Raw genomic sequence first — 26,644 nt, forward strand, 5'->3', positions numbered from 1 at the left:
AAGGAAAGTAACATAATTGAAAGTTGTTTTCTTGAATAGGATAAGTTTGACAATTTCACAACAACCACAGCACAGTCCATGCCACATCGCCCCACTAGGTCTTGCGGCAGCCCATACACACGTGCTGTCACACAGTGGGCCCATCCAGGAGGGTGCTGAGAACCTGGGCATCTGTGGGAGATTGACTTTGGGCAGAGGCACGCTCGGTAGGTTGTTGGCTATTGTCCTGAAAAGAAATCAATGCCAAACCAAACCAAACAACGACAAAAAAGATACGACAGAGACAAAAGACAACAGAGTGTTGATTTTTCACCTCCATCTGGTGATAGCATGATTTAGTGCCTTGTCAGTGGATGTTATCTAGCCTACACTCATGGAAAATAAGGTGTTACCTAGAACCATAAAGGGTTCTTTAATTGTCCCCATAGCAGAACCCGCTAAAAATAACTATTTTTGGTTCTAAGTGTAAAAGCCCATCTCTTAGACATAGAGCTTTAAATAGCAAAACAGAATGCAACTAATGACAACAGGGGTCTTTTCAGTTTCAACATTTTGGTTTGCCGCCTTAGATTCCAATAGCAGAGTGTTACCATATTTCTTACACTTATCCAGTAATTTCAGATCTAGGTGCCTCGAGCCATGAAGGGGTAGGTTGCTCGGGGAAGTGCACTTACTTGACAGACTGCCATGTTTCCTGCTCGAAGCCGCAGTGGATGGACTGGGCGATGGAGGACTCCATAAGGTCTATGTAGCGCACCACCAGTGGGATGAACAGGTCTTGCAGGTGCTTGTGGAACATGCCATTGCACAGGTGAGCTGGGGGGGAGAGAGGAAGGAAGGAATTCAAAGCTTAAGGTCGTGAATTTGGGCTTGAACATCTTTATACAGTTCCAGTCCTTGATAAGTTAAATTGCTGTCCTTCCCTCCCGCAGTCCATGTTATGACATTTGCATAGAAATTCCATTCCAAATTCCAATTCCATCTTCAAGTAGGAAAAAAGAGAGGAGGAAAGAGACAACAGAGAGACACACAGATAGACTGTGTGAGACAAATAGAAAATAGAAATAGAAAAGAGACAAATAGAAAATGAGAGAGAGACAAAGAAAGAGAGCGTAGGCCTCCTGCTGGTCTCTCAGGGCTTCATTAGTCCTAATTCCCCATCACTCTGTTCCTTCATGATTAACACTAGCCTTTTTACCCTCCTGAGAGACCACGGCTCCTCTCCCAACAAGTTCCCATCCCGCAACACATGCAGACACTAAAGTGAGCATTTAGTTAATCCTTAGAATACGTGGATATTAAGACCTGGTGTGATAAATTAAATATGTTTTGTTCACGCTACAAAACAATAATTAAAATGTGGCATTACAAACAACTAACGCTTCAATTCTGAATATCACGTACAGTATTTGTTCATTTATCAGACGATATCAACATAGCCTCTTTTCAGCTTTTGTGTGTTTTTTTTCTCTTTTTTACTCACATATCTCAAAGCATCTGGCAACATAGACAATGTGGACATCCTGAATGAGGTAGGAAACTGTCAAATCATAAAAGGCAGACTTGACCATGCAGGTCTATAGCTAAGCAACTAAGAAAAATAGTTGTTTAAATTTTATCCTAACAATATCATCAGCTTTGAAGTTTTCATCCATTTTACCTGATTTAATTGCCACCTAGATCCTATCACTTAAGAGATCATTATCAAAAACAGGGGGCCTCATTTGCATTAATAGTCAAAACGATAATTTTCTTTTGTCTAGATTTTGCTCAGCCGATATTCTCATTACCTTACTCTTCAAATCAAAAAATTGTTATGACAGTTGGAATAATTGCAAGATTAATGGAGAATGGTAATAACAGAAAATGAATGAAAAAAAAACGAAAAAATAATGATCTTTGCCTATGCCTCACATAATGAGAGTTTTATTTTGAACATTACTGCCCTTAAGCTGTCTGTCTGCTCTGTGTGAGGCTTGCATAGACAATGTAAAACAACACTTCAGATGTAGCCAACTCTCAGCTGGCAATGAAACAAAGGCTCAGAGCTAAGAGTGAATCAGGGAGAAGAGAGAAGAAGAAAACTGAAGTATATAAGAGAGCGAGAGCGAGAGCGAGAGCGAGAGCGAGAGCGAGAGCGAGAGAGAGCGAGAGAGAGGAAGTTTGATAGTACACAAGCGCACGCTAGGGCAAACACCAGTGACATTGGCCGTGCACGAAATCGGCCTTGTTTACTACTTACTAAAATGACATACTCATCATACTACATACTATTTAGAACGTACTGTTTAGTATAAATGTATGCAGTAAGCAACAAATATAAAGATACTAGACTCATCCATACTTTGAATGCATCCTCTAAATCGCAATTGCGCTATTTCCCGCCATTTGTTCATTTTGGTAGAGCCCATTCTCTCAGCTGATTATCAGCTGTTGCCAAACACATGTGGGTCTGAAAAGATGCCTCTCTTCCTCCATAGTGTGCAGCGAATTCTACTAGATGAAAAGCCAAAATGAGTATGACATCCTGACATTTAAATAATACTACATTTTCAAAATGTCACATTCTATGAAATTTGATATTTTCACAATACCAATCAGCATATAAAATTTAGAAACCAATTACGGGTTTTCGGACACAGACACTGACTTCACACATTGTGGGGGTGGGTAGCAAGTTAAATTAAAACTAAATTAGATTAATGTTTCGGTCTATAACCTTTTATCAGAGTACCCTTTGCTTGTTTACGAGCTGCAAGTTATGTTCAAAGTACATTTACAAAAATGGGAAACTACACATTTCTGTTTCCTGTTCATTGAGCAAAGAACTCAAAATGGAGGACAGCTTGGTGAGACAGGTGCCTCAAACCGTGCTAATGCTCTCCTGTCTGTGTGACACGGCTCCTCGCATTACAGGAAGTGAAAGGTAGTCTTCAGCTGACAGATGGCGTAAGGTCAGCGCCACACCAGGCCACTGACTTTACAATTGTGTTCTGACATCAGGTCCTAGCCTTTCTCCACATTACCTCACTGATGCTGATGTTAATTATTTTGTTGCCGACGCAGAAGTGCAGGAGCTTTAAGCACAGTTAACCTCTTCTTCTAACGAGTCTTGTTTTCTGCAGCACTGCTGGTGTTAATTAGTGCTCTTAGTGGTGCGTACATTCACTGTGAAGTATGGGACGTGCTCTTGAAGACAGCTCAGGACTGGGAGGTGCCGTAGTCCGTGCTTTAAATACGGACAAGCACAAAACGGAGGGTCAGGGGACAAGACATGGGAGGAGGTGGGGGAGGGGGCAACAAAATAATTAGAGGGAACAGTATAAGGAAGGGACGCACGCCACTCACGGTTACTAAACTGGAAGTTGAACTGTGCTCATGAATCAGTGATGTGTTGTAGGCTACGCTTTAAATCAGTATTGGGAGGCGAAGCAGAGGGTCAGAGGTGGAAGAAGAGGGGCACAGGGAGAACGGCGAACTCACGGTCACATCGCAGGAAGTTGTTAAGCAGCTGGAATAAGGGGAAGCTATCCCATGAGTCAACGGGCTGGACTTGCAGCGCACCATCCATGTCGACGGTGTAGAGAGACATGAACGTTTCTGCGTGCTCCGCCATCATCTCCGGCCACCATGAAAATGCCTAGAAAAGAGAAGGAAGGAGTAAGAGCAGGGTGGAAAAGGCAGAGAGAGAGAGGACAAAAAGAAAGAAAGGAAGAAAGAAAAAGAGGGAGAAGGTGAAATAAGGAAATATATTTTTTTTAATGAAAAAACACAAGTCTGCACAAACCACTATCTCTAGTTTACGTGAGAGGCTCTGGTGAAGAATAGATAGACAAAATGTAAAATGACACAATCAGAGGAAGATGGGAAAAAGTGACAGATGGATGGCGAGAAGACTGCTCTGAAAAAGAAAATGCCATGTGCAAATCAAAGCAATCTAATGAATGGAACCAACAGAGAAACAGCCAAATGGGTGATGGGTAGCATAAAGAGAGGACCTTGAGCGCACAATGGACTCCAACACTGAGGAAGAGATGCGAGCAGCATCATGACATCAGCCCAGGAGTAAGCTGCAATAGTACTCTTCCCCAATAAAGATAAATTGCATATTGGTAATTACATTCTGCTTTCATATTAAGCTTTAATCTCCAAGCTGAGGCTATAAAAAGTTATTAAAAGGCACAGACAGACATAATGCGTTTTTAAACTGCAATCAAATCAAAATCAAATCCAATTTTATTGGTCACATACATATTTAGCAGATGTTATTGCAGGTGTAGCGAAATGATTGTGTTCCTAGCACCAACAGTGCAGTAGTATATAGCAATTTACAACAATACACAAATCTAAAAGTAAATAATGGAATTAAGAAATATATAAATATTAGGACGAGCAATGTTGGAGTGGCATTGACAAAATTACAGTATATTCAGTACATATGAAATGTAAAACATATGTAAAACAGTATAAAACATTATTAATGTGACTAGTGTTCCATTTAAAAAAGTGGCCAGTGATTTCATGTCTATGTAAATAGGGCAGCAGCCTCTAAGGTGCAGGGTTGAGTAGCCGGGTGGTAGCCGGCTAGTGATGGCTATTTAACAGTCTGATGACCTTGAGATAGAAGCTGTTTTTCAGTCTCTCGGTCCCAGCTTTGATGCACCTGTACTGACATCGCCTCCTGGATGATAGCAGGGTGAACAGGCCATGGCTCGGGTGGTTGCTGTTCTTGATGATTTTTCTGGCCTTCCTGTGACATCGGGTACTGTAGGTGTCCTGGAGGGCAGGCAGTGTGGCCCCAACTGCGCCACCCCCTGGAGAGGCCTGCGGGGCGGTGCCGTTTCCGTACCAGGCGGTGATAAAGCCCGACAAGATGCTCTAAATTGTGCATCTGTAAACGTTGAGCGTGTGGGTCTTAGGGGCAGAGTAGAAATTTCTTCAGCCTCCTGAGGTTGAAGAGGAGCTGTTGCGCTTTCTTCACCACTCTGTCTGTGTGGGTGGACCATTTCAGATTGTCAGTGATGCGTACGCCAAGGAACTTGAAGCTTTTTATTTGAAGCTTTTTTACTTGAGTTGGGGTGGTGGTTTGAAAGGATGATTAAAGTAAACCTTGAGCTTATTGCAGTTAGGTGGTCACACAGACATAACTTTCTAGCCAAACTGGACAGGGGTTAGCCCATTATGAACTGTCAATAAATACTAACTAGTAATATGCTAGCAGTTGGTGCCTGGTTCAAGACGGGCTTGCTTACAAACTTTTTGGTTGTTACATAATACAAATACAATAGAAATGTAATGAAAAAGTATTCTAACTAAGCTACTACAGTCAATATCATTGGTGGTAACTAGGCTATCATTAGTGCAACTATACTTTATTTACCTGTGACTTACTTTTTTTAACAAATAAAATTTCAAATTACAATAACAAATAAACATAGGACATCATTACAAGTATATTTTCTTCTTAAGACACATAAAATAACATTAAAGTAAAGCAAATAAACCAAAATAAGAAATACAAATCACTACACATTAATTGCCAGTGACAACAGTTTAAAAATATACAGTACCTCAAATAAAATAAACAGAAAAAGGTCAGGCTCCACATTTGTATAAACCCATGATGTAAGAATACATCGTTTTTTTCATTATTAACTAATTCTAGAGATTTAATAAAATATTTGATTTCAAGAAAAAAAAATATGGCATTTGGGGACAGATTTCAAATATTCGTTTTTACACCATTCATTTTTCCCATAGGGAATTCTAGAAACACTTCAAAAGCGTTTCATGTAGGCCCACCCTGGTACGACCCCCCCAACAACCGTGTACATCTCTCCAAGACAAGGTAACTTCCATCAATATTCTCACCTGTACTCACCACCCCCGCCCCCCAAAAAAAGTCTAATTAGCTGATAATATGGCTATCATAAAGAACTACAAATGCTTTGATGATGATCTGGACGAGACTGCCGAATCGAGGCAAAGGTAAGAATCTCTGGATTAACTATCTAATGTTAGCTAAATGTAGTAATGCATAAATTGGCAACATTTCTTTAAATGGACAATTCTGTGAACGGTCTTGTGCAAGTTTTAAATTGACACAATACCTGTTAGAAAAGGTGTCGGCTAGAGATGACGTGCAGGAGCTTTCAGGGATTTGTAGTTTTGTATGATGTCTACTTTGATGCAATTTTTTTTTTATTATCTGAGAGTGTATAGAGCCTAACATACTGACAAAAGTCACCCAGTCCGAGAGAGATCCACATGGCTATCAAAACATCACGCCAGGGCAAGCCCAAACAAAACACAGCCCCTATTTCAAGTGTTTCCAAAATCCCCTATGGAAAAAAGAATAGTGGAAAAACGATTGGAACCATTTCCCTGTTTGAACGCTAGGTTTTATGGGTATTATGACACCTCTACTGTGGGGCTCTATAAGGCGCAATGAGCAGTGCTGTATCATGAATACAGTCACAGGTAAATGGTGTTGTTTGGCCGACACAATAGCGGCCACCGACCACTACCCTAGGGTCTGGCAAAACACTGTTCAGGGTAGTGCACCACATGATGCAGTCCACACCATGTATCATTCACATCATCAGCCTTCATATACTGAGCGTTTGGAGATTTGCCAGCCACACTGCCCTCCACACCACCGTCCTCAATTCCCCCTACAACCTCCCTCCCAGGCTAGTTTTGGTTACCCTCCCTACTCCCATCCCCAGGAAAGGCTTGGGACACTCCTGCCCCCCATGGCTGCCCCAACCCTGCAACAGGAGCCACACCAAGATCTCCTCTGCACATCATTTAGTTGTCATACCATCAGAAACAAATATCTTTAATAGCATAATAGAATGTGGTAAACATATAGCACAGTATATGTGCATATGTTGGTGAGTTATCAAGAATATACGTCAATTCCAATCAAACGAATTGGACATGGAATTTCTCCAATGCAGTGTGATTCAATTCCTGAATTGACTGGAATTGTATGGAAGTCCAGAGAGGACATATTAATAAACAAATAACTCACTCCTTATGTCAAGATCACAGATTATTTATCTTATGAACACGACATAACAAAAGTTGTTTTGTCGAGATCACAAGATAAACTCTATCAAAAGGAGTGCCGGTATTGATTGACAGTATGGCCAAGACGGCAGAGTAGAGGTCTTCACGGATCCACCTGTACCCAAATAACAGAGACCCCAGCGGGTACGGATCCAGATTTTTTTTTATAATGTCACGAGTCTGGGTCGGATCTGATTGTCACTGGTCTTGGGTATGTGCAATTTTAACTGACTTGTCCAGAAAGACTCATACAGATTTGAATGCGACTGCAGCAGTAGAGTGAGAGAGAAATTGTATAATTTATGCTGCTGGTCTTTGCTTTTCACGAGAGTGGCACGCCTAGCTTGTTGTTGGTCAATCATAAGTCATCAAAGAGGCAATAGGGGCAAAACCTAGGAGATATCTAATCAATGGTAGATGGAATTAAAATGATAGAATTAAAAGTTAAAGGAGAAAGATTGGCTTCAACGACCAACAGGTAGGCTGCTACTTTATATTCGGAATGAAGTTGTTGTTTGTAATTGTTTAGGACGAGAACGCGCATGCAGCCTCAATTAGCCTAGCTAGCTAGCTTACATAAAGTAGCTTCTCCCAGTTTGATGCAGTCAAGAGAGGTACTAGTATGTAATCCTATTGGATGATAAATAGCGAGGTTATGACAGCTATTGGTTTACTATAGTGCGAGTCGGCTTGGTTGGTTGCTGTCTCTCCCTCCCTTCTCCTTGTTCCGTGTCACTCGCTCACACTCACAGTAGCCAACACACACAGCACAGCCCCTGCTAGAGCATCACCTCTCTCTACCTCCTCTCCATCACACTTCATCTGCTCCAGTTAATAAAGTAGCTTAAAAATGTACTTTTTTTGCTGCTGCACTCACTCGAATCGGGCCAGGTCTGGATCCGATCAGGCCTATAAGGAACGGGTCTAGTTGTCCTCGGCTTCATTCAGAATGGGTCTCTATATTTTTTAAATGTATTTATGCATATCGGCTCCGGATGGGAAAGCCCCAGGTCTATTTTGAAAGAAGGCCTTTACAGCAGAGCCCACGGTGGGTCAGCACATACGTTTTTATTGACTGCTACACTTAGGGATGGTACATTTCATGCTAACACCATGCTTTTATTTGTGTTTGGAGCACATTATCAGTTTATAAGTTAGAATATTAGCAAGCTAAATGTCCCTTACCTTGAGCTAAGAGGTACATTTGTTCCATACTCGATCATATTTAGAACAGGATAGCAACCTACATGAAATAACTTGTAATATTGGTAGTAACCATCTGGATGTCACCGTGATACAGTCTACTGTTGCTCAATGGGGAGAGTTTGCACTACAAATTAGCAAAACAACACAGGGCACAGTGTATCCTTCGCTCCTGAGTCCCGCTTGCCCGGCGCACTGCTGTCCTGCAGTAACTAACTTAGAGGGAAGTAGCTTGAAAGTGTAGCTAATATCAGGCCAGGGATTTTGCAGTCCAATAAAAACGGAATGATTCTGAACACTCCCAAGTCCCAGTTTCTAGACACAAGCATAAACTAGCTAACTGGGGAGGGCTCATTACGACAACTGACTGAACCGATTCTGTTTGTCCCCCACTCAACTCTTGCTGCTCGACATACAGCATACATTTTAGGCACCAGGCGTGCCTAAAATGGGCCTCTTCCTCTTGTGAGCTAGTTAGTTAGGTAGTCTTGTTAGCTAGCTAGTTTGTTAACTATGCTGGTTGTTAGCTTGCATAACTGATATGTGTATAATTGTAAGTGACATTTCATGTTTTATGGATAATATTAAAATATACAGCGTGGGTGAGCTCCATTCCTGACAGGCTGATCAGTTTCAATCAGCCTGCCAGCTAGTGTCAGGCATCATTCAGAGCTTAAATGCCCCATGAGCGCATTGCGATCAACGCAGCCACAGGGCTCCTTGATGAGGTGGTTATCGTGCATCTGAACAAATGAATGGATGATGCGTGTTACTTTTGATAATCTAGTGACAAAACGTTTTTGTTATGTAGTGATCACGAGATAAATAAATCGTAATCTCAACTAAATGAGGGAATTATCCATTTGTTCAAATGTATCTCTGGACCACCGTAGAATTGAGAAGAATGTGAGCCCAGCCCTGAAGTTGTTGGATCAGAGGTTTGATCTACATCACACAAAATATGAAAAGGTTGAAAAATGTCCAAAACATTGGACTGTTTTGTCTAGGATTCTGTCTGCAGTGCAAGGGGTTTACAAATGTATAGGCCAAATAAGTTGTGATACAACCGGAAATTCCTTGTTTGTCTTGGGGGGGGGGGGGGGGGTGCAGAAAAAGGTAATGTGCTTTCATCTACAGTGTTTTTTTTTGTCTATGCCAAGTTGGATGTGCCCTAACACTCTTTCCATGTCTTGGTAGGTCTAGCCATCATACATGTAGTTACAAACCAAATAATTTACAGTGACTCTTCAACACAATCTTTGCTTAAAGTTCTGACCGGTAATTGAATATTGTTGATGTGTGTCAGTGTGGTCACATACCGGTATGAATTGTTTGTGTCAATATCGTGTGCGACTCCATCTATAAGACATTTTATGTCATAATGGAACTTGACAAAGTCATGTTCTTAACTCTAAATCGAGGGGACATTTAGCAGTGCTGCAGTTGCTTCTCAAAGACTCCATCATCGCCATAGATGAGCTAGAGCATAATAAGAGCCAGTTCGCGCCCATTTTTCTTGCCCACCCAAGAGAGATGCTTCCTAGCCTACTCAATAGCAGTGGTCGCCATGTGAGGTGAGCGAAAAGTGCAACTAGCCCAATGAAACCCTCGAAAACAGCAATGTGACAGATTGATTGAAGGAGGTTGGTGTTCCTGTGTGTGTGTGTCTCTGTCCGTCTGTGAGTGTGTCCCTGTCTGTGTGTGTGATTGTGTGTGTGCTAGTGGGCGCTTGTGGCAAACAAAACACTAGGCTGGCGGTCAGAGACAGTATATGTCCCACAGCTATACCTGGCCTTGAGGGCTATTGTCATCAGCCTTTTCAGATGTGTCTTGTAAGTGCACCGTGACAAAAAACACAATTAAAGAGTGCCTTTGCGCCATACGCTTCGTTACCTATCGCCTTTCTCCTCCATTCGCACATTCACACCAACAGGCATCCTCACATAACTGTTGTCTCTAAGTGAGAGAGCGAGATTCCGATAAAGAGATGGAAGAAGAACAATGAAAGGTATGTGACTGAAAGCAAGAGAGAACAAGAGGAGAAGAGAGACAGACAGAGAAATGGAAGGAGAGCGGGATTGAGTGTGAGGTGATGCAGCATGACTAGGGTTGCAACATTCTGTGAAGTTTCTTCCAGAAATCCTGGTTGGAGGATTCTGGATTTCCAGCTTATTCCCTCCTGATTCCGGGAAACCTCCAACCAGGATTACAGGAAAACCAGGAGAATTTATTGAAAGTTCCTGGAATTTTGCAACCTTAAGCGTGACAAGTGCTTTGCATTCATCATATAAATATGAAGGACATTGCTCCTCCAGGAGTCTGTGCTTTTAATTTAGGCTTAGCAAGGGATGGGAACAGTCTCAATTCAGTAAAAAAGAAACAGCTCTCTGTCTATGTGTGTGTGTGTGTGGTGCGTGCGTGCGCCAATGATATCTATTCAAGGGCCAGGGCGGGCCTTGATTGTGATCAGTATAATGGTTTGGTTATCATGATGTGAATAATAACATAGCTGAATAAATGGATCTACTATGATTTCCTTTCCTTGAATCCATGAATTGGTGCTGCTTTCTATTGACACAGTTAATGGTTGTAATACTTCCGTTTCCTTCACACCAAGGAGGGCAAACGAAGGGCAGATGATATGGATACATGTCAAGAAAGACTGACTGAAATGAATTGTACCATAAATTGTGGTACAATAATCACCAAAAAAACTCAATCATTAGATACAATGGGACATAATATTCAGCAGTCCACCAGGACCACAACCTGTAGTGGGTACACCACGCTGCACTGTTTCTCAGTATCAACCATCTCCTCAATGTGAACCATGAACAGAGCTTTACGGGGTATGAGTGAGATGTGGTATATGACTGACAGATGTTGACAGGCTTTGGGACGTAACACAATTTGATGGAAGTGGACATGACAGACATGAAGCTGGAGTTTTCATGAGATAAACTTACCTCTCTTCCCTTTCCAATTCATATTAGGAAAAGAGGGAAAGTGAGACAGAAATTAGAGAAATTGAGGGCATCGCTGGAATTTTCACTTAGCATAAAACACTGAAATGGGTCATCACCGGTTTGATTTACACAAATGGCGAAAACATGGAAAGCAATCGTAATTCAACGTTTTGCCTTTGACAGCGTGTGGGATGCGCTACCGTGACTGACCACCCACTAAAACTCCAACACCAGGCTCCTACCACAAAAGGCCTTATCTCAAATGTGGTCGTGACAGATGCAGTTTTGCATCCAGTTATAAATAGCTTTGTCGCTCAGAAACAGATGTCTGAATCCGCGCTGCCACTTATTAGGCAAATGTATGGTGTTTGTGGACGTCGCACCACTTCTAATTGATCAGTTGTACACCGTACCATAAGAGTGACGTATGGGCTGTGGCCGTTGTTTTGATCTCTTCTCGCCAGAGACTTTACTACAGTGTTGGCACTTGATGTATCATCTTCCACTTTGGCACACAGCGGCCATCGCAGACACAGGATAGGAATGGGCATCGCCACAATAAGTGGTCACTAGTTCTTAGTGAAATGATCAAGCAATTCCTTCTGGTGTGGCACGGGCAAGAATCATTCAAAAATAGTTAACCAATACAGCATTTAAGGTTGCATTTCAACTGAAATATTTATCTGTGACAAGAGTTAAGTTGTTGTGGCCGGATGCATGCACACGGACTTCGGTCGCCAGCTGTACGGTGTTTCCTCCGACACATTGGTGCAGCTGGCTTCCGGGTTAAGCGAGCAGTCTGTCAAGAAGCAGTGCGGCTTGGCGGGGTCGTGTTTCAGAGGACGCATGGCTCTCGACCTTCGCCTCTCCCGAGTCCGCATGGGAGTTGCAGCGATGGGACAAGACTAACTACCAATTGGATATCACGAAATTGGGGAGATTTTTATTTTTTTAATTTTTTTTTAAGAGTTAAGTCGTTGTGTTATTGAAGCAACCAAGCCATTGGAGGAGGCCTATACTGACTGCAAAATTGTATTGCTGAAAGTCACTGAGATTAGTGACATTTGCATGAAAAAAATCCTTTCTTTCTGATCTGTATATTATGTTTTGTGACTTAAAGTGCCTTCAGAAAGTATTCATACCCCTTGACTTATTGCACATTTTGTTGTGTTACAGCCTGAATTTAAGATGGATTAAAATCACATTTTTCTCACCCATCAGCACACGACCGGAGGTTGGTGGCACCTTAATTGGAGAGAATGGGCTTATGGTAATGACTGGAGCGGAATCAGTGTAATGATATCAAATACACTACCGTTCAAAAGTTTGGGATCACTTAGAAATGTCCTTGTGTTTGAAAGAAAAGCAAATTTTTCGCCCATTAAAATAACATCAAATTGATCAGAAATACAGTGTAGAAATTGCTAATGTTGTAAATGACTATTATAGCTGGAAACGGATTTTGAATGGAATATCTACATAGGCGTACAGAGGCCCATTATCAGCAACCATCACTCCTGTGTTCCAATGGCACGATGTGTTAGCTAATCCAAGTTAAGCATTTTAATCGGCTAATTGATCATTAGAAAACCCTTTTGCAATTATGTTAGCACAGCCGAAAACTGTTGTTCTGATTAACTTCTTATGGCTGGGGGGGCTATTTTCACGTTCGGATGAAAAGCATGCCCAGAGTAAACTGCCTGCTACTCAGGCCCAGAAGCTAAGATATGCATAGTATTAGTAGATTTGGATAGAAAACACTCTGAAGTTTCTAAAACTGTTTGAATGATGTCTGAGTATAACAGAACTCATATGGCAGGCAAAAACCTGAGAAAAATCCAACCAGGAAGTGGGAAATCTGAGGTTTGTAGTTTAAGTGAATGCCTATCCAGTATACAGTGTAAAATTTGGTCCGATTGCACTTCCTAAGGCTTCCACTAGATGTCAACAGTCTTTATAACTTTGTTTCAGGCTTCTACTGTGTTTGGGGAGCGAAAAAGAGCTGTTTGAACCAGGGGTCTGGCAGAATGCCATTAGTTTAGTCAGGCGTGCGGCCTTGAGCACGAGCTCTGTTCCTTTTTCATTTCTAAAGACAAAGGAATTGTCCATTTGAAACATTATTGAAGATTTATGATAAAAATATCCTAAAGATTGATTCTATATATCGTTTGACATGTTTCTACAAACTGTAATAGAACTTTTTTGACTTTTCGTCTGGACCTAGTGCCTGCACCTTGTGCATTTGGATTACTGGACTAAACGCGCAAACAAAAAGGATGGACTTTATCGAACAAAACAAACATTTATTGTGGAACTGGGATTCCTGGGAGTGCATTCCGATGAAGATCATCAAAGGTAAGTGAATATTTATAATGCTATTTCTGACTTTTGTTGACTCCACAACATGGCGGGTATCAGTTTGGTGGCTGAGCTATGTACTCAGATTATCCCATGGTGTGCTTTTGCCGTAAAGCTTTTTTGAAATCTGACACAGCGGTTGCATTAAGGAGAAGTATATCTTTAATTCTATGCATAACACTTGTATCTTTCATCAACGTTTATGATGAGTATTCCTGTAAATTGATGTGGCTCTCTGCAAAATCACCGGATATTTTGGAGGCAAAATATTACTGAACATAACGCGCCAATGTAAACTGAGATTTTTGGATATAAATATGAACTTTATGGAACAACACATACATGTATTGTGTAACATGAAGTCCTATGAGTGCCATCTGATGAAGATCATCAAAGGTTAGTGATTAATTTTATCTCTATTTCTGCTTTTTGTGACTCCTCTCTTTGGCTGGAAAATGGCTGTGTTTTTTGTGACCAGGCGCTGACCTAACATAATCGCATGGTATGCTTTCGTCGTAAAGCCTTTTTGAAATCGGACACTGTGGTGGGATTAACAACAAGTTTATCTTTAAAATGGTATAAAATACTTGTATGTTTGAGGAATTTTAATTATGAGATTTCTGTTTGAATTTGGCGCCCTGCACTTTCACTGGCTGTTGTCAAATCGATCCCGTTAACGGGATTTCAGCCGTAAGAAGTTAAGCTAAATGGTATTGGTAACCATACGTGCCGTCAAAATAAACAGTACTATGGTGATGTGTATAATGAATAAACGGTGTGTGTGTGTTGTGAGGGTGATGCTGTTAGTGTCACACCCTGATCTGTTTCACCTGTCTTTGTGATTGTCTTCACCCCCCTCCAGGTGTCGCCCATCTTCCCCATTATCCCCTGTGTATTTATACCTGTGTTCTCTGTTTGTCTGTTGCCAGTTTGTTTTGTTTCGTCAAGCCTACCAGTGTTTTTCCCTCTGTTCCGTTCTCTTGAGTGTTCCTGTTTTCTAGTTTTCGCGGTGTTGACCATTTCGCCCTGCACCCTGAGCCTGCCTGCCTTCCTGTACCTTTGCCCCACCTATATGGATTACTGACCTCTGCCTACCCTGACCCTGAGCCTGCCTGTCATCCTGTACCTTTGCCCCACCTATATGGATTACTGACCTCTGCCTACCCTGACCCTGAGCCTGCCTGTCATCCTGTACCTTTGCCCCACCTATCTGGATTATTGACCCCTGCCTGCCCTGTCTTTGCCTGCCCCTGTTGGATTAATAAACTGTTGTTAATTCAATGTTGTCTGCATCTGGGTCTTACCTTGAAACGTGATATTACGAACTGGCCATGACTGACCTAGCAGACCCGGGCCAGCTGCACAACACCATCTCCTCCCAAGGAGCCAACATCGTTAGGCACGAGGAATTGCTTCGTGAGCTTATGGAGGGGGTCCAAACGTTGGCTGAACGCCATGACCGGGCGTTGGACATTTTGCTGGAGCAATTCCGCAGGTTGTCTGGGAGGCAGCCTACCACGGTGGTAACTCCACAGCCCCTCAGTAAATCAGCTGCTAGCAGCGCCGTCTCATCGGTCACTCTACCTTCTCGGGAGCCCCGCTTACCTCACCCGGAACTCTTCAATGGAGAGCCAAGCACCTGTCGGGCGTTTCTAGCTCAGTATGCCCTCGTTTGAGAGCTTCAGCCCTCCTCCTTCACCTTGGATTGCTCCAAGATAGCCTACCTCGTCACGCTGATGTTCGGGAGGGCTCTCACCTGGGCTACTGCTGTATGGGAACAACAGCCAGCTATATGCGTTAGTTTGGAAGGGTTCGTGGGAGAGGTGAAGAAGGGTTTTGATGCCCCATTCTCCGGGAGAAAAGCTTCCCGGAAGCTAATCCAGCTTCGGCAGGACTCCCGCAGTGTGGCAGACTATGCGATGGATTTCCGCACGTTGGCAGCGGAGAGTGCTTGGAACCAGGAAGCACTGTTCGATATGTTCCTGCACGGTGTCTCGGAGGAGGTCAAGGACATGCTTGCTGCTCGGGAGTTACCTACGGATCTCGATTCCCTCATCGTGTTGACCATCCGCATCGATAGGCAATTACGGGAACGAGAGAGGGAGAGAAATTTCGCTTGCACATCCAGGGATTCCACCTGGCCTCCGAGTCACCTCGGAAGTCCCCGACGGACCTGTTGCCGAGAGAACCCAAGGCTTTCTGACCTCCCCCGAGAGTCGCCAAAGACGGCCGAGTCACCGCTCCACGAGCCTATGCAACTAGGCAGAGCTGGACTGTCGCCAGCAGAACGACAAAACAGGATCAACACGAAGAGTTGTCTGTATTGCGGGACTCTTGGTCATTTTGTGTCCTCTTGTCCCTTAAAAAGACAGGCTCACCAGTGGAGAACATATGGAGAACTTTTCTGCTTCCCTTACTCGCACCCCTTTTCATGCCATTCTGCTGTGGGGAAACCAGTCTAAATCTCTCTGAGGTCCTCATTGACTCTGGGGCCGATGAGAGCTTTGTGGACGCTACCCTGGCTGCCGAGCTGAACATCCCCACTCAGCCCCTCTACATTCCCATGGATGTTAGAGCGCTGGATAGACGCTCTATAGGCCGGGTCACATAATACCACTCCCATCAACCTACGGGTGTCAGGGAATCACAGCGAGAATTTTCAATTTCTGCTCATCAAGTCTTCTCAGATTCCCGTGGTTTTGAGATTCTCCTGGCTCCGGCGACACAACCCACTCATCAACTGGTCTACGGGTGCCATCAGGTGTTCAACATGGCCCGGGCCACTTCGCGTCCGTCGCACCGACCCTATGACTGTGCGATTGACCTTCTCCCTAGCACCACGCCGGGGACGTCTGCACTCTCTGTCGGGATCGGAGACCAAGGCTATGGAGACCTACATTTGGGACTCCCTAGCTGCAGGATTTATCCGTCCGTCTTCCTCTCTCGCCGGTGCAGGGTTCTTCTTCGTGGAGAAAAAGGACAAGACCCTGCGCCCATGCATTGAATACCGGGGACTCAATGACATTACTGTTAAGAACGGTTACCCGCTACCACTCATTTCCTCAGCCTTCGAGCCGCTCCAGGGGACCACTGTGTTTTCCAAGCTGGATCTACGGAACGTCTATCACCTAATGCGGATACGAGAGGGGGGTGAGTGGAAGACCTCCTTCAACACGGCCAGTGGCCACTACGAGTATCTGGTCATGCCTTTTGGCATCACCAACACTCCTGCTGTGTTCCAGGCTCTAGTAAATTATGTTCTCTGTGACATGTTGAACCGGTTCATCTTCGTCTACATTGATGAAATCCTCGTCTGGATGACACATGCTCCACATCCGGCAGGTTCTTCAACGCCTTCTGGAGAATTAGCTGTTTGTGAAGGCGGAGAAGTGCGAGTTCCATCGCTCCACCATCCCCTTTCTGGGTTACATTATCTCTGCTGGGAGTGTCCAGATGGATCCCGGGAAGGTGAGAGTGGTGGTGGATTGGCCTCAGCCTACGTCCAGGGTGCAGCTGCAACATTTCCTGGGGTTTGCCAATTTTTATTGTCACTTTATCCGGGGTTACAGCACCCTGGCTTCCCCCGTCTGCACTCACCTCTACCAAGGTTCCGTTCACGTGGTTCTCTGCCGCTGACTGGGCGTTCCGGGACCTCAAACACCGCTTCACCATTGCTCCTATCTTGGTTCATCCTGACCCTTCCCGTCACTTCGTGGTGGAGGCCGATGCTTCGGGACGTCGGAGTGGGGGCTGTCCTGCCGCAATGTTCTGCCCTGAACCTTAAGCGTCATCCCTGCACCTTCTTCTCCCACCGCCTCAACGCCACGGAGAAGAACTACGATGTGGTGAATCGGGAGCTTCTCGCGTTGGAGAAATGGAGGTACTGGCTGGAAGGGGCGGAACATCCGATCATTGTGTGGACCGACCACAAAAAAACCTGGAGTATCTCCACACCGCCAAGCACCTTAACTCCAGGCAAGCGAGATGGGCCCTGCTGTTTACCCAGTTCAACTTTTCCCTCTCTTACCGGCTGGGGTCCAAGAACGTCAAGCCAGATGCCCCTCACCGTCCCTTGTCCCACATATCCCTGGATTTCGTCATGGGTCCCCCCCCCCGTCCGTCTGAGGGCAACACTGCCATTCTGACTGTGTTCGACCGGTTTTCCAAAGCCGCCCACTTCATTCCTCTCCCCAAACTACCGTCGGCCAAGGAGACGGCCCAGTTCAGGGTGCAGCCATCTTCCAGATCCATGGACTGCCCGTGGACATGGTCTGCCGACCGGGGGCATCAGTTCTCATCCCAGTTCTGGAAGGCGTTCTGCACCCTCATTGGGTCGTCGGCCAGCCTGTCCTCTGGGTTCAACCCCCAGTCCAATGGCCAGTCGGAGCGAGCCAACCAGGACCTCGAGACTACTCTGCGCTGCCTGGTCTCCGCCAACCCCATCACCTGGAGCCAGCAACTTGTGTGGGTGGAATACGCCCGCTACACCTTTCTCTGCTCTGCCACTGGCCTATTGCCATTTGAGTGTTCCTTGGGATATCAGCCCCCGCTCTTCCCCGAGCAAGAAGAAGAGGTCGGCATACCTTCTGCCCAGATGTTTGTCCGCCACTGTCATCGTAGCCCGGTCGGCCCTCCTCAAGACCACCTCCAGGTATCGACGACAAGCGGACCACCATCGGATCCCGGCATCATGGCTATCCATCATGGCTATCCACCCGGGATCTGCCCCTCCGGGAGGAATCCCGCAAACTCTCACACCGGTTTATCGGCCCGTTTCTCATCTCTAAAATTATTAGCCCTCTGCTGTTCGTCTTATGTTGCCCTGTACCCTTCGTATACACCCAACTTTCATGTGTCCAGAGTTAAACCCATGTCTCACAGCCCTTTGTCTCCTGTTTCCAGGCCCACCCCTCTCATCGACGGCCAACCGGCATACACGGTGAGGCGTCTCCTGAAGGTTCAACCTCTGGGCAGGGGTTTCCAGTTCTTGTTAACTGGGAGGGTTATGGCCCGGAGGAGAGGTGCTGGGTCCCCGCCAGGGACATCCTGGACCCAGGCCCCATCCGGATTTCCAACGCTGACACCATGGTCAACCAGGTATGCGCCCAGGTAAGATGCCAGGTGGGGTACTGTCACACACTGATCTGTTTCACCTGTCTTTGTAATTGCCTCCACCCCCTCCAGGTGTCGCCCATCTTCCGCATTATCCCCTGTGTATTTATACCTGTGTTCTCTGTTTGTCTATTGCCAGTTCGCTTTAATTCATCAAGCCTACCAGCGTTTTTCCCTCTGTTCCTGTCTCTTGAGTGTTCCTGTTTTCTAGTTTTTCCGGTGTTGACCATTTCTGCCTGCCTTGACCCTGAGCCTGCCTGCCATCCTGTAACTTTGCCCCAACTATCTGGATTACTGGCCTCTGCCTACCCTGAGCCTCCCTGCCATCCTGTACCTTTGTCCCACATATCTGGATTATTGACATCTGCCTGACCTTGACCTGTCTTTGCCTGCCCCTGTTAGATTAATAAACTGTTGTTAATTCGACATTGTCTGCATCTGGGTCTTACCTTGAAACGTGATAGTTAATCTGGCGGAATGGTCCTACCTCTGAATGGTGCTCATCATTCTGCTGCAGGACCTCAATACAAAGTTCTCCCAGTCGCATCATGTCCTCCAACCTCTTCTCCGTGGCAGCTTGAGCATCAGCTGTTACATTAGCACACAAACATGCCAGCACTGTGACACCAGCACACGGATTCACTTAAACACTAATTGGCACCCTGTATACTGTATTAGGAACACTGACAAACACTGCATATACTTTAACAAAACTAAACGAGGAGACATGACAGTGAAATATGACACAGTAACACGTGAGCCGGGCTGCACATACCCTCGATCTGAGCGTATTCGATCAGCTGGGAGTAGTTGACAAGGGCAGCTTTCTCCAAACATTTCTGGACCACCTTCTTCATCTCATCAGGAGGAACCGGTGTGGTGATGTCCTTCATCAAAACCTAGAATTATCCAAACACAGTCATAAGCCTAATGCCAAACACAACAAAACTGACTTCTAGATCCTTAAAAGAGTGACCCAAAACCTGTTTAGAGTGGATATCCCAACACATTCTGGTCTACACAACCGTCTGCAGTATGAAGAATACAGATACAATGTAGACTCAAAAGAATAACAACAGACCTAGACAGCAGACATAGCTTTTCAAGCACAACATACCCTTTCTAGTAGGGAGAGTGTCGCTTTAAGGGCCCCATCTGGTCGTCCAAAGGGGAAACAGTACCTGTGGATACAAGTGTGAGTGGACATCGCATCTACACCATTTTCAAGAAAGATACTTGTGGGAATGCTTGATGTACGAAAGGACGCCAATGCACTACATTGCACAAAAAAACATTTATTGACTATAGCCTACTGCATTCTTTGATTAGACAATGACCGGCACAAATATGTAGGTCAAACTGCTGGTGATCAAAATCAAATAAAATGGTATTTGTCACATGCTTCTTAAACAACAGGTGTGGACTAACATTGAAATGCTAGTCCTTAAAGTAGAGGTCAGAAGTGGGAGGCAAACGCCCATGACCACACATGTATTGCCTGCATAGTAGAGGTCGACCGATTATGATTTTTCAACACCGATACCGATTAATCGGTCGATTTTTATTATTTATTTGTAATAATGACAATTACAACAACTGAATGAACACTTAATTTAACTTAATATAATACATCAATAAAATCAATTTAGCCTCAAATAAATAATGAAACATGTTCAATTTGGTTTAAATAATGCAAAAACAAAGGTGTTGGAGAAGAAAGTAAAAGTGCAATATGTGCCATGTAAGAAAGCTAACGTTTAAGTTCCTTGCAAAGAACATGAGAACATATGAAAGCTGGTGGTTCCTTTTAACATGAGTCTTCAATATTCCCAGGTAAGAAGTTTTAGGTTGTAGTTATTATAGGAATTATAGGACTATTTCACTCTATACGATTTGTATTTCATATACCTTTGACTATTGGATGTTCTTATAGGCACTTTAGTATTGCCAGTCTAACAGTATAGCTTCCGTCCCTCTCCTCGCTCCTACCTGGGCTCGAACCAGGAACACATCGACAACAGCCACCCTCGAAGCAGTGTTACCCATGCAGAGCAAGGGGAACAACTACTCCAAGTCTCAGAGAGAGTGACGTTTGAAACGCTATTAGCGCACACCCCGCTAACTAGCTAGCCTTTTCACATCGGTTACACCAGCCTAATCTCGGGAGTTGATAGGCTTGAAGTCATAAACAGCGCAATGCTTGAAGCACAGCGACGAGCTGCTGGCAAAACGCACAAAAGTGCTGTTTGAATGAATGCTTACGAGCCTGCTGGTGCCTACCATCGCTCAGTCAGACTGCTCTATCAAATCATAGACTTAATTATAACATAATAACACACAGAAATACGAGCCTTAGGTCATTAATATGGTCGATTCCGGAAACTATCATCTCGAAAACAAAACGTTTATTCTTTCAGTGAAATACGGAACCGTTCTGTATTTTATCTAACGGGTGGCATCCATAAGTCTAAATATTCCTGTTACATTGCACAACCTTCAATGTTATGTCATAATTACGTCAAATTCTGGCAAATTAGTTCGCAACAAGCCAGGCGGCCCAAACTGTTGCATATACCCTGACTCTGCGTGCAATGAACGCAAGAGAAGTGACACAATTTCACCTGGTTAATATTGCCTGCTAACCTGGATTTCTTTTAGCTAAATATGCAGGTTTAAAAATATATACTTCTGTGTATTGATTTTAAGAAAGGCATTGATGTTTATGGTTAGGTACAGTCGTGCAACGATTGTGCTTTTTTCGCAAATCCGCTTTTGTTAAATCATCCCGTTTGGCGAAGTTGGCTGTCTTTGTTAGGAAGAAAAATTCTTCACACAGGTTGCAATGAGCTAGGCGGCCCAAACTGCTGCATATACCCCGACTCTGTTGCAAGAGAAGTGACACCATTTTTCCTAGTTAAAATAAGTTAATGTTAGCAGGCAATATTAACTAAATATGCAGGTTTAAAAATATATACTTGTGTATTGATTTAAAGAAAAGCATTGATGTTTATGGTTAGGTACACGTTGGAGCAACGACAGTCCTTTTCCACGAACGCCACCGCATCGATTATATGCAACACAGGACACGCTAGATAAACTAGTAATATCATCAACCATGTGTAGTTAACTAGTGATTATGATTGATTGTTTTTTATAAGATAAGTTTAATGCGAGCTAACAACTTACCTTGGCTTCTTATTGCATTCGCGTAACAGGCAGGCTCCTCGTGGAGTGCAATGTAATCAGGTGGTTAGAGCGTTGGACTAGTTAACCGTAAGGTTGCAAGATTGAATCCCCGAGCTGACAAGGTAAAAATCTGTCGTTCTGCCCATGAACAAGGCCGTTAACCCACCATTCCTAGGCCGTCATTGAAAATAAGAATGTGTTCTTAACTGACTTGCCTAGTTAAATAAAGGTGTACAAAAATAAATATATAATTAAAAATATATATTTAAAAAATCGGCCAAATCGATGTCCAAAAATAGCGATTTCCGATTGTTATGAAAACTTGAAATCGGCCCTAATTAATCGGCCATTCCGATTAATCGGTCGGTCTCTACTGCATAGCTCTCGGAACTCTGGTGATCTTGATTTGTCCTGTAATAATGGACTGGAAACCAGCAAATAGATGCTGACCTACAGGGCAATATCTCTCCCAAATGGGTATATCATATTTTAAGTGGATTTGAGGTGGTCCCTGTCAAACATGTCCCTTCGTGCATGGTGAGGAATTACCAAACAACTCTTATAGCCCTTAATCAACTTCGCTGTGGTCCCCCTTAATCCTGAACTATATGCACCCCGTTCCTGTCTGCTGCATATTAGCATAATCCCAACATTGTCTAGGCTATTGTTTACTGCCATTAGCCTATCGTTGAGGAGTGTTGCTATTGACCCCCGATGCTTTCAACAGCCCCCTCCCAACTTCTTGTCCCCATCTACCCTCTTTCCTCCTTGGGACCAGATGGAGGGCCCTTCACAGGCGTTGAACAAACCATCCTTCAAGGTCTGGGTCTGTTTCCATGGCCCTGACAATAAGGCCATACAACGCAATAATGGTGAATAGCAGCTCACAGATAATAACAATAATAATTTGGTGGGTGCTTATAGTTTTCCTATTTCAAGTTAGTATTGATATGGGAATTGGAAATGTTTTTTTTTGCATATCTCAACTCTCCTGAGACACCATCGGAGAATGGGGTCATGACTAGGGTCTGCCATTATGAACAGCAACCCTGGACCAATTATGGTCTTGCTCAAGGGCACATCAACAAATGTTTCACCTTGTCAGCTCTGGGATTTGAACTAGCAACCTTTCAGTTACTGGCCCAAAGCTCTAACTGCTAGGCTTAACTGCTAGTTACTAGTGCATTACTGACAAATGTTATGACATACCATCGTGTGTAATCACGTCAATCGTAGAGGAAGTAGTACCTAAAATGGATGATCTGGTTGTCCAATAGACTCAGGAGACGGCCTCTTATGTCCTCAAACTGTTCTCTCTCTTCCTCAGTCACTGTGCCCATTCCATCCGGCCTAAAAAAAAATACACATACAAATGTTTGATGAGCATTTCATTAAAGGGGCAATCTGCAGTTCACACAACAACAAAATACACCCGACACTTTTTGGGGCAAATGGCTTAGGGATGGGGTTGGAGAAAACTAACCAATGTCAAATTCATAGACTGACCATAAATTTGATCAAAATTATAGTTTTAACCGTGTTTTGAAGCTATACAGGGTTTGTTTACAAACAATAGAATAAAACAAGCTTATATTGTGTGGTTCTGATGGGGTTAGACAGTTGAACTAAGCTCATGAGGCATTTATAAGTAATATTCAAGAATGGCTATATTTCATTCATTTTAATGTCTGAAAATGGATGTAGCAATTGCAGATTGCCCTTTTAATGTTTGCAATGTACCCATTCCCTTCTTGCCTCTTCATGAATAGGCACTCTGGGGAAAGAGAAGAAAATGCAATCACTACCCAGACTGCTAGCCTTGACTTCCAGGGCTTTTTTCAGATGAACGATAAAGGCGCGCCCTCAAAACGACACTCACTTTCACCGGGAAGAGTGGGGGAGAGGTTGTCTGTGTTGTGCTTATAAAAGCCTATGCAGTGAGCTCCTGACCATGATGTATTAGCCTCTAGCAGGGGAGAATGACACGCATCTGCAACAATATTCGTGACTTGAAGATTAAAATGAAAACTAAGTCGAAACGGAGAAGCTGAACTGTGAATTGCATATGAAGAATTTACTGATTGTTTGTGTTTTTTTTGGTCTGTTTTTACTCCGCCAAGTGACTTTTAGAAAAAACAACGAAGATAATTCTAGAATAAATTAGTGTAAACCATCCCATCAAAAATGTGCCTGGTTTTAGAGTAAAAAAAATGTATCTCACATTTGAAATGCACAAAGGTAATTAGCTGTAATAAAGGACTTTGTAAAAAAAAAAATCTCATGAAATGGATTGACAATACAGTTGAATTCGGAAGTTTATATACACTTAGTTTGGATTCATTAAAACTTGTTTTTCAACCACTCCATAAATTTCTTTATGTCATTTTTCCAACAATTGTTTACAGACAGATTATTTCCCTGTATCACAATTCCAGTGGGTCAGAAGTTTACATACACTAAATTGACTGTACCTTTAAACAGCTTGAAAAATTCCAGAAAATGATGTCATGGCTTTAGAAGCTTCTTATAGGCTAATTGACATCATTTGAGTCAATTGGAGGTGTACCTGTGGATGTATTTCAAGGCCAACCTTCAAACTCGGTGCCTCTTTGCTTGACATCATCGGAAAATCTAAAGGAATCAGCCAAGGCCTCCTAAAAAAAATTGTCTGGTTCATCCTTGGGAGCAATTTTCAAACACCTGAAAGTACCACGTTCATCTGTACAAACAATAGTGCACAAGTATAAACACCATGGGACCAAGCAGCAGTCATACCCTCAGGAAGGAGACGCGTTCTGTCTCCTAGAGATGAACGTACATTGGTGCGAAGTGCACAAATCAATCCCAGAACAACAGCAAAGGACCTTGTGAAGATGCTGGAGGAAACAGGTACAAAAGTATCTTTATTCACAGTAAAACGAGTCCTATATCGACATAAACTGAAAGGCTGCTCAGCAAGGAAAAAGCCACTGCTCCAAAAACGCTATAAAAAAGCCAGAATACGGTTTGCAACTGCACATGGGGACAAAGATTGTACTTTTTGGAGAAATGTCCTCTGGTCTGATGAAACAAAAATAGAACTGTTTGGCCATAATGACCATCGTTATGTTTGTAGGAAAAAGGGGGAGGCTTGCAAGCCAAAGAACACCATCCCAACCGTGAAGCACGGGGGTGGCAGCATCATGTTGTGGGGGTGCTTTGCTGCAGGAGGGACTGGTGCTCGTCACAAAATAGATGGCATCATGAGGAGGAAAATGATGTGGATATATTGGAGCAACATCTCAAGACATCAGTCAGGAAGTTAAAGCGTGGTCTCAAATGGGTATTCCAAATGGACAATGACTCCATGCATACTTCCAAAGTTGTGGCAAAAAGGCATAAGGAGAACAAATTCAAGGTATTGGAGTGGCCATCACAAAGCCCTGACCTCAATCCCATAGAACATTTTTGGGCAGAACTGAAAAAGCGTTTGCGAGCAAGGAGGCCTACAAATCTGACTCAGTAACACCAGCTATATCAGGAGGAATGGGCCAAAGTTCACCCAACTTATTGTGGGAAGCTTGTGAAAGGCTACCCAAAACGTTTGACCCAAGTTACATTTACATTACATTTAAGTCATTTAGCAGACGCTCTTATCCAGAGCGACTTACAAATTGGTGCATTCACCTTATGATATCCAGTGGAACAACCACTTTACAATAGTGCATCTAACTCTTTTAAGGGGGGGGGGGTTAGAAGGATTACTTTATCCTATCCTAGGTATTCCTTAAAGAGGTGGGGTTTCAGGTGTCTCCGGAAGGTGGTGATTGACTCCGCTGACCTGGCGTCGTGAGGGAGTTTGTTCCACCATTGGGGTGCCAGAGCAGCGAACAGTTTTGACTGGGCTGAGCGGGAACTGTACTTCCTCAGAGGTAGGGAGGCGAGCAGGCCAGAGGTGGATGAACGCAGTGCCCTTGTTTGGGTGTAGGGCCTGATCAGAGCCTGAAGGTACGGAGGTGCCGTTCCCCTCACAGCTCCGTAGGCAAGCACCATGGTCTTGTAGCGGATGCGAGCTTCAACTGGAAGCCAGTGGAGAGAGCGGAGGAGCGGGGTGACGTGAGAGAACTTGGGAAAGTTGAACACCAGACGGGCTGCGGCGTTCTGGATGAGTTGTAGGGGTTTAATGGCACAGGCAGGGAGCCCAGCCAACAGCGAGTTGCAGTAATCCAGACGGGAGATGACAAGTGCCTGGATTAGGACCTGCGCCGCTTCCTGCGTGAGGCAGGGTCGTACTCTGCGAATGTTGTAGAGCATGAACCTACAGGAACGGGTCACCGCCTTGATGTTAGTTGAGAACGACAGGGTGTTGTCCAGGATCACGCCAAGGTTCTTAGCACTCTGGGAGGAGGACACAAGTTAAGCAATTTAAAGGCAATGCTGCCAAATACTAATCGAGTGTATGTGAACTTCTGACCGACTGGGAATGTGATGAAAGAAAAAGAAGCTGAAATAAATAATTCTCTCTACTATTATTCTGACATTTCACATTCTTAAAATAAAGTGGTGATCCTAACTGACCTAAGACAGGGAATTTTTACTGGGATTAAATGTCAGGAATTGTGAAAAACAATTTAAATGTATTTGGCTAAGGTGTATGTAAACTTCCGACTTCAACTGTAGAAGCTTGTAGTCTCTATCTCCCTATTAACTCCTTATTTGAATACATTGTTTACAAATAATCCTGCTCCATGACCACTACCCTTGTG

The 26,644-nt window shown here is 43.9% G+C and overlaps 1 protein-coding gene across 1 annotated transcript in view; it reads right to left on the reverse strand.

The window, feature by feature from the left end:
* The window catches only part of LOC139530232 (calcium-dependent secretion activator 2-like), a 250,472-nt gene that overhangs the window by 46,644 nt on the left and 177,184 nt on the right, over positions 1-26,644 (reverse strand). Inside the window, exons 14-20 of the mRNA XM_071326441.1 lie at positions 23,148-23,249; positions 19,831-19,894; positions 19,489-19,612; positions 19,201-19,301; positions 3,484-3,640; positions 675-816; positions 122-226 (exon numbers count right to left, since the gene is read on the reverse strand). Of these exons, the coding sequence (XP_071182542.1) occupies positions 122-226; positions 675-816; positions 3,484-3,640; positions 19,201-19,301; positions 19,489-19,612; positions 19,831-19,894; positions 23,148-23,249 (795 nt within the window). The remainder of the gene's footprint in view (positions 1-121; positions 227-674; positions 817-3,483; positions 3,641-19,200; positions 19,302-19,488; positions 19,613-19,830; positions 19,895-23,147; positions 23,250-26,644) is intronic.

This window comes from Salvelinus alpinus, chromosome 9 (assembly GCF_045679555.1).
Source record: "Salvelinus alpinus chromosome 9, SLU_Salpinus.1, whole genome shotgun sequence".
NCBI classification, from domain to species: Eukaryota; Metazoa; Chordata; class Actinopteri; order Salmoniformes; family Salmonidae; genus Salvelinus; species Salvelinus alpinus.